Source organism: Microchirus variegatus (assembly GCF_963457635.1).
Source record: "Microchirus variegatus genome assembly, chromosome: 8".
Lineage (NCBI taxonomy): Eukaryota > Metazoa > Chordata > Actinopteri > Pleuronectiformes > Soleidae > Microchirus > Microchirus variegatus.
In genome coordinates, this window is record NC_139809.1 from 3,139,792 (window position 1) to 3,149,253 (window position 9,462).

The 9,462-nt window shown below is 38.8% G+C and overlaps 1 protein-coding gene across 1 annotated transcript; it reads left to right on the top strand.

The window, feature by feature from the left end:
• Positions 1 to 329: 329 nt before the first annotated feature.
• On the top strand, positions 330 to 8,640 carry fads2 (fatty acid desaturase 2; the record flags this gene model as incomplete). Its single annotated transcript, XM_083893681.1, has 13 exons — positions 330 to 334; positions 2,041 to 2,341; positions 2,465 to 2,575; positions 3,329 to 3,526; positions 3,613 to 3,714; positions 4,881 to 5,006; positions 5,474 to 5,534; positions 5,626 to 5,702; positions 6,364 to 6,461; positions 6,641 to 6,737; positions 6,855 to 6,934; positions 7,428 to 7,553; positions 8,526 to 8,640. The coding sequence occupies 13 exons, from the start codon at positions 330 to 332 to the stop codon at positions 8,575 to 8,577; spliced, it is 1,434 nt and encodes a 477-aa protein (XP_083749807.1). The 3' UTR covers positions 8,578 to 8,640.
• Positions 8,641 to 9,462: the final 822 nt, after the last annotated feature.

Below are 9,462 nucleotides of genomic sequence, written 5' to 3' on the forward strand. Positions count from 1 at the left end.
CCTGTTTTTGAGTTAAATGAAAGTGAAACAATGGATTATTTTGACTATTTGACTTATTTGAGTTTTATATGTCAAAGGTTAGTGAGAGTTTTCCTATGGTGTCAAAATGAGCCATTCTGCCAATTCTGTATTAATGCCAACTTCATTCAAATAACATTAACACCTTTTATTTTTTCCATTTAGAAGTTTTTGAGTAAAAATAAATAAAATCATCATCATTAATAGTTTAGTGAGGATGCTGTTTCTAAACCACTTCTGTGTTTCCAACTTATCAGTCAACTTTATTCCAACTTATTACCTTATAAAACGTGTCGACATTCCTTTCTAATATGAGGTAAAGTTCATTAGGTGAAGTCTCGTTGGCACATGTTGTAAATGCAATGATCGTTCAACATAATGTAAAAAAACGTCGTTGCTCTGCTGCCCTCTGTCGACCATAGCAGGAGTGACACCTGTCAGGGGTTAAATTCGGGCATTTGGTCCATAGAAAGCAGAGATGCTGATTGTTTTACAGTCACAGACGGTATAGACGGTATAGACGGAGCTTAACGTGTTGACTTTACGCGTAAATGTGGATTATAATCCAGCATATGTAATGTCACACTGACTTCCAGCAGTGTGCTGATGACCCTGTCATGGGAGCTCTGTGCGGGGCCACAGAACAAAGAGGTTTTTTTTTTTTTTTTTTTTTTTTTTCTCTTCCGCTGTGTGAACTCACTGCACACAATGACCTCGTCTCTCTGGATGTGCTGTGCGCCGATTGGCCCAGAACCGCTCGAATGATCGGCTCGGACTTTATACTGAATTTAGAGGGTTGAACGAGCCTCTTATCAAGGAGGGGGGGGGGGGTGCACGCGCAGGGACTCGAAGCGTGTGGATGTGCGCTCTATTAAAATTTGAGCCTCAGTCAAAACACGGTTCGTGGACGTGGATGCACAGATCTGCAGGTTGTGAGTATGGAATGTCCTTTTCTCTGTGTGTGTGTGTGTGTGTGTGTGTGTGTGATGGATGGATGATGCTGGGCCTGAGGCTGCTGCTGAAACAGCCTGTTTCACTGTATACACACATTATTACTGTCGAAATGAATCAACGTGGTCCCGGTTTTTTAGATCGTCTGTAGTCAAAGTGTCTTTATCATGATCGCATGTGCTACAGACCATAATATGCACGCGCTGCTGCTATAGTAACACGGGACATCTGACTGCGCCTTTGTTACGCACAGCTTTGTTTTAATCACGGGATTAAAAGGAGTTTCCTTTGTTTTTACGTTGTTTGTAAAAACGGTTGAAGAAATAGTGATAATAAGAACCAGGCGTGTAGCGGCTTGCTCTGTTGTTGCCTCACAGCAAGAAGATCGCCGGTTCGAATACCGGTTCGACTTTATTATGTGGAGTTTGCACAATTCTCGGGTTCTCGGGTTTCCTGGAGTCCCAACAAAGTTATGCAGAGGTCAAGTGCGGATTATAAATCCACCATTCAGTACAGTGCTGAACAAAATGTATTAGAGAACATACATTTTTTTTTGCAAATCTTTTAAAACTTGGTTTAAAACTAAAAGTGTTGTAAATGTTATTTATTTGGCAAATAACAAACTGAATGCACCTTTTTATAGCCACATTTCAGACTGGGACTACTCAAACTATTTTTTTTATCTCTTCAGGAATGCAAGTAAATTACTATAATTTGACATCTTCAAATCAAGAAATAATATTGTTTTATTGCTATTTATTTATTTATTTTATTTAAATGTGAAAATAAACCTTACATTGGGTGGTCGTTGTAGAATAGATGAATGTTTGATGTTTATTCAGAGTCCTGTGAGACCCACCTGACCTGACCACCAAAGCCTCCTCAATGTCGGATTTCATCATCAATTATTAGTGAATAGACGCAAACCCTATTGTTTTCACTCAAACTAAAGAGATTAAAAACAAACAGACAAAGAAAGCGTCACCTCCACTGACCGCTGTTACCTCTGCTCGGTCTGTCGCCGTCTGTCTGGCAGAAAAGTGTTAAACGCTTCTTTTTTTTAACATCCAGGCTTTCAGACTCTGTGGAAGAACTTGAACACAACCGGAGGCTCTTCGGCGCCAAACACGTGGATCAACACGGGAACAGCAGGGAGGAGAGGATGAGGAACGGAGGCCCGCTGACAAAGCCTGGGGAGGTGTGCAACGGACAAGCTGGAGCTGTGTACACCTGGAAGGAGGTGCAGAGCCACAGCAGCAAGAACGACCAGTGGCTGGTGATAGATCGAAAGGTTTACAACACCACGCAGTGGGCAAAGAGACATCCAGGAGGGTTTCGTGTCATCACTCACTACGCTGGACAGGACGCCACGGTAAATGTTTATTTCCTTTGAAACACATCTGTCACTGTCAGTGGGAGACGTCGTCCTTCTTCTTCTTCTTCTTCTTCTTCTTCTTCTTCTTCACAGAAGTCATTTGTCATCTCTGTTTTCCAGGAGGCGTTTGCTGCTTTTCATCCAGATCCCAAATATGTGCATAAGTTTCTGAAGCCTCTGCTGATTGGAGAGCTGGCACCGTCAGAGCCCAGCCATGACGGAAACAAAAATGTGAGAGCCGTCAATGCATCAGTTCTTCATCCTAAAAACTGAAACAAAACATTGTTCATTTGAAAATTGGATAAGTAAGCAAGGGTTAGTTTTTGATTATCCTGTGGATAATCCAGCCTGCAGCCCTCGTTTTTTCCAACTTTGCTTCATAAATAAGTTTTTATTATGAGCTATATAATATTGTTCCGTATCAAAACAAACACTTTTATTTTGAAATTCTGTGAAATGTTGTCACTAATATTGTTATCGTAATATAATGTTAAGGTCATATCGCCTGCCCCCGACTGAACGACCTGCTCTATCTGAAGTTCAGATACTTTTGACCATTATTATCCCTGAAATATCATAGTGATCATTTTAAGGAAAAATTCACATCAAATATTAAGTTAAGATGGTTACAGTTAAGGCTTTTTGTTTCATGTTGCTTAGTTGAACCTGCCATCTCACCAGATACTTTCCCCTATTGTCCTGTAAACCCTCTGTGATTGGCTCGGTCCCCATTGTTGAAGATAAAACCCAGCACTCTTTTATTCAAGTGGCCGCTTTAGTCTCAGAGACACCTGAGGACAATAAGACGGTCAGACGTGGACATCCTGGACACTCGTGCTCCTACAGCTGCCTTTGTGTTTCACATTTTTAACAAAAAACCTCAATACTGTGCCTCCTAAGAGCAAAATGACAGTGCGCTTCTTGACTGTGTGAGCTTTATGGGATGTGTCCGTGTCACCTTATCCTCCTCTTCTTTGTTGTCAGGCAGGATTAATACAGGACTTCCGCGCTTTACGTGCTCAGGTGGAGAGCCAGGGTCTGTTTCAAGCTCAGCCTTTGTTCTTCTTCCTCCACCTCGGTCACATTGTGCTGCTGGAGGCCGTCGCCTGGCTGATGATATGGCTTTGGGGAAGCAACTGGATACTGACCATCCTCTGCGCAGTCTTACTGGCAACCGCTCAGGTTGCTCCGACGTCATCGTCTCCTGCTCCAACAGTCGTACGACAAAGAAATGTTAAAATGCTAACTGTCTTATGCTTGTCCTGTAGGCACAGGCTGGGTGGCTGCAGCATGACTTTGGCCACCTGTCCGTCTTCAAGAAGCCCCGCTGGAATCATCTCGTGCACAAGGTTGTCATCGGTCCTTTAAAGGTGACGGATATTGATCCTTTACACCAGGGGTGTCAAACTCAAATACAGAGTGGGCCAAAATTTAAAACTGAACAAAGCCGCGGGGCCAAGGTTGAACAAATTAACCTTTTAATAGGGACCCAAACAAGTTTTGCATTGAATATTGAACAAGCAAGGCTTATATAACTTTATAGTGACATGCAAAATCGAGTTTCAAATAATAATGATAATAATTAAAAAATATCAATGGCATATCAAATAAAATTTTAATAAAAATTGAATGCACCCCTAAATACAGGATAAGCGGTAGATAATGGATGGATAAAAATGTAATGCCTCTTTTCTATTTGCAGCCTTCTGAGGTAAATATCAAAATAAACTTTTTCCACAGGCTTATAATACATTTGAAAATAAAATAACAATAATGAATGAATCAAACATTCAAGCCTTGAAGTAGAAAGAGAAAGTGCATGAATAAAATGTTAATTATTGCTCAGTTTGCTACACTGATTTGCTTTAACACTGAATATGGAACAAGCAACGCTTATATAACTTAATAGTGCAAAATCAACTTTCAAAAAACAAACGAAAAAACATCAATGGCATATTAAATAAAATTTAAATAAAACATTTAATGCCTCTTTTCTATTTGCAGCCTTCTGAGGTAAATATCAACATTCACTTTTTCCACAAGCTAATAAATTTGAAAATAAAATAACAATGAATAAATCAACCATTCAGGCCTTTTTACTGCTCAGTTTGCGACACACTGATCTAATCTGATGTGCCCAAGACAGATACCTGGCATCTTTTCTTGGATGCTAGTTCATTAATGTCGGGGTTCAGGCTTTGAGCTGAGGCAACCTTCATTATCGAACGAAGGTGTTCATCAGTCAGACTTATCCTGTGAGACGTTTTCGTCATCTTCATTGAGGAGAAAAGTTGCTCACATAGATAAGTGCTGCCGAACATGGAGAGCAATTGAGCAGCTTGGGTGCGGAGCTGAGGCAGCGGCGGTGCCGTGTATAATACCGGCGGGCCAGCTCTAATGTTAATTTGATATTGCCTCAAGGGCCAAATGAAATTACACGGCGGGCCAAATTTTGCCCGCGGGCCAGAGTTTGACACCCATGCTTTACACTGTTTCCTTTCTTTAAACATAGATATTAAAAGTTGGTTTTTCTTAGGGAGCTTCTGCCAACTGGTGGAATCATCGACATTTCCAGCACCACGCTAAACCCAACGTCTTCAAAAAGGACCCCGATATCAACTTGATGGACGTCTTTGTACTCGGTACCACACAGCCAGTCGAGGCAAGTAGCACAACACAGTTTCCAACAGCAGTTTCGACCCCCCCCCCCCCCCCCCCCCCCGGCATCAGGAACATTGTCTCATTCGCCATCTTTGAATCCCATCTGAAAACCCACATTTTCTTTAACTCTCTAACTCTCTATCCGTTGTTCTTACCTTTTGTTATTTTATTTTTTTTACTTTGTTGTTGTACGGCGACCTTGAGTGTCTTGAAAGGCGCCTTAAATATAATGCATTATTATTATTATTATAATTATGAAGATTTGTTCTTTCAATATCTGGCAGTTTTTCAATATTACTGTGTTTTGACTGTGCAACAACAGTTTGAAGGAGTTTATATTAAAATAGGAACTCTAAAATGACATAAACAATCAATTTCACATTTAACAATTTAAACGTTGAATTCTTTTTGTCAGTCATGGACAGTGATGTCTGAAATGTGATTCGCTTCTCTTCTTCTCTGTTCCAGTACGGTGTAAAAAAGATTAAAAACATGCCCTACCAGCATCAACACCAGTACTTCTTTCTGGGTATGTTTTGCACAAGTCATTTAAAAATTGAATGAATGAAACCATGACGCCAAACTTTACAGCAACGTTTGCCATCTGTTATCTCTCGTAGTGGGACCTCCTCTGCTCATTCCAGTGTTCTACAACTTTAACATCATGTACACCATGCTCTCCCGCCGTGACTGGGTGGTAAGACCGTGTCTCATTTATGTTTCTCTAGAGCAGGGGTCTGCAACCTTTAGGATGAAAAGAGCCATTTTTGTCGCCTCTCCACCCAATTAAAATCCATTTGGAGCCGCAAAACAACCCACAAAATGAAGATCATATCACGAATAAACGTTTTTATGCAGATATAATACATAAAAAAACAATAGTTTCATTTATGAACTTTAAGAACTACCAAATGTTCAGTGTATACCCAACCTCTTATAAAGTGGAGCAAAAATAAAACACATAATGATGTAGACCTTGTTCTTCCATTGTTTCATTGTTTGCGACAAATGATCGAAATTAAAATTAAATGAAGCCAACATTTGGATTGTGGATCGTTCATAGAAAAAGGTACGTGGATCCAAAGATGGACAGGACATCCAAATGTGTAGTTAATATTGCATTTTACGTCGACGTTGGATTTATTTTTGTCGCCTTGTTCTCTAAAGCTACAAGGAGCCACTGCAGAGTGGTCGAAGAGCCACATGTGGCTCTAGAGCTGCAGGTTGCAGACCCCTGCTCTGGAGGTTCTTCATCTCTACATCTATGCTAAATATAATTTAAAGACAAATAATTGAAGCAGAATTGAGTTGACACGTGCAAATATGAGTATCATAATAACTTGCTCGTCTTTGTGAAGGATCTGTCTTGGGCCATGACGTATTATCTCCGCTACTTCTACTGTTACGTACCCCTGTTTGGTGTGTTTGGTTCACTGGCTCTCATGACCTTTGTCAGGTAAAAAACGTCGGATTACTTTAAATGTTTTTGCGCTATCTTTGTGAAATATTAGAATTTGTAATGATTCAAGTCACCAGATATGTTGCCTTTACACTGTTATTGTACATTTTTTACACAAAACAATGTCACGTCAAAAAAAACTTTTGAAAAAAAACTTTCAAATACATGTATTTTAGGTTTCTGGAGAGTCACTGGTTCGTGTGGGTTACTCAGATGAATCATCTGCCGATGGACATTGACTACGAGAAGCACCAGGACTGGTTAACCATGCAGGTAACTGTTTTTTTGTTTTTGTTTTGTTTTTTTTAAAGGAAACCTGCTGCTTAACTTGCTGTGACCTGCAGGTGCTGCTCATGTATCATCTTATCTGCACTCTTTTTCTTCCTTTAGCTGCAAGCCACCTGCAACGTCGAGCAGTCCTCCTTCAACGACTGGTTCAGCGGACACCTCAACTTTCAAATCGAACATCAGTATGTCACATTCAAAAGGGTCTTGAAAGTGGAATTGTGAGCTAAAGGTCAAACAAAAACAATGTGCAATGTCAGGAGTCTGACATTCAATTTAATTCAACCATTCTACAGAAACAATAGGCTTTAATCAGCTGTGTGTCCACCACTCAATATTTGGTTTGGTTTTTTTATGAAATTATCAATATACATTTATATATTTCTAATATTAGCTATAATGTGCCCTGTTTTTCCTCTTGGCCAGGTCACCCTTGGAAAAGAGATACCAATATCAATGGCCTCTACCTGGTTAAATAATAAAATAAAAAATATGATTTGCACTCAAGTCTTGACCCTAAAACAAACGGACACACGTGTGAATGTAAAAGTAACCTGTAAAAAAAGTGATGTGTAAAAGTGTTGACTCTATTTAATAGAAGTTTGACTGCTTAAAAAAACAAAAAACAAATGTGTGAAACACGATCTGTTGAAAACAGTCTTTCTTTTGTCTCTGAAGTCTGTTTCCTAGGATGCCCCGCCACAACTATGCACGGGCGGCCCCGCAGGTCCGTGCACTCTGTGAAAAACATGGTATGACCTACCAGGTCAAAACAATGTGGCAAGGCTTCGCTGACATAGTCAAGTAAGTCCTGTTTATTGCTATCTATCTATCTATCTATCTATCTATCTATCTATCTATCTATCTATCTATCTATCTATCTATCTATCTATCTATCTATCTATCTATCTATCTATCTATCTTGTAAGTTAGTGTGCTAGTTAGCTTGCAAGATAACATACTAGAATCTATTTATCTATCTATCTATTTATCTGTCTTGCTAGTTAGTGTGCTAGTTAGCTTGCGAGATAACTAGAATCTATCTATCTATCTTGTGAGTTAGTGTGCTAGTTAGCTTGCAAGATAACATACTAGAATCTATTTATCTATCTATTTATCTGTCTTGCTAGTTAGTGTGCTAGTTAGCTTGCGAGATAACTAGAATCTATCTATCTATCTATCTTGTGAGTTAGTGTGCTAGTTAGCTTGCAAGATAACATACTAGAATCTATTTATCTATCTATTTATCTGTCTTGCTAGTTAGTGTGCTAGTTAGCTTGCGAGATAACTAAAATCTATCTATCTATCTATCTATCTATCTATCTATCTATCTATCTATCTATCTATCTATCTATCTTGTGAGTTAGTGTGCTAGTTAGCTTGCAAGATAACATACTAGAATCTATTTATCTATTTATCTGTCTTGCTAGTTAGTGTGCTAGTTAGCTTGCGAGATAACTAGAATCTATCTATCTATCTATCTATCTATCTATCTATCTATCTATCTATCTATCTATCTATCTATCTATCTATCTATCTATCTATCTATCTATCTATCTATCTTGTGAGTTAGTGTGCTAGTTAGCTTGCAAGATAACATACTAGAATCTATTTATCTATATATCTATCTATTTATCTGTCTTGCTAGTTAGTGTGCTAGTTAGCTTGCGAGATAACTAGAATCTATCTATCTATTTTTTTTTTTTTTCTTACAGTGCATCACTTCCTTGATAAAGTTTATTAACTGGTGTTTCTTCTCCCGTCTTTGTTTTTCAGATCACTGAAAACCTCTGGAGACCTCTGGCTGGATGCATATCTCCATAAATGATATTTCCCTCCCACGCACACACATGCACATGTAATGTTTTCTTACGCACTATGAATTGATTGATTGTTTTGTTTTATGATCCGGTGAAATGTTGAAATAATCATTCTTCTTTTCTCTGTTGATGTTAGTCTTTTCTTTCTTTTTTTTTTTTTTAGTTTTCATAGCCTTCAGACTTAGTATCATGGTGTAATAAAAACAAGCAGTCAAATGATATAGGGAGTTATGTGAAGCAGTGTTTTCCTGTATCTATTATATGATACTGATTGATCAATAAAAAAAAATGACAATTCCAGTGATAAATGAAAACTCGGGTGAGTTTGAATGTTCAACATTTGTCTCCGAACAGAACTAAAACTCTCTTTTATCGCCGACATATTTTCCCCCTTATCTCCTGACGATGAAGTGTGTTAACTGTTTCTTTACCTCTGGTGGAGTTACACACAGAAAGTCAGCGTCAAATGTTTACCAAGTTTTATTTGAATTACTGAACATTGTTTCCCCCCCCAAAAAAACCCTCCTTTAATTAACAGCAGAGCAACACACTCTCCTGCGCATACTTCTTCATTTTCAGTGTTGTTTACACTGCAAAATACCGCGAAGCAACAACAACAAAAGAACATATTAATGACAGCATTTCACTGATACCGACAATGACTTCATGCAGGATTATTGTGAGTTTCTCTGTAGTGCAAGCTTGCCAGAAGAATCTGAACTCAAAACGGCAATATTATTATTTACATGAATACCTACTGCAAATTATTAGCTATGTGGACCATGATGAGGACTGGACTGCATAGAATATGAGCACTAGCATCGACTATGGTATAGTTGTATACAGTAATATGACAATAATTGGCTGTGTATCAGAAAATGTGTCACACATTC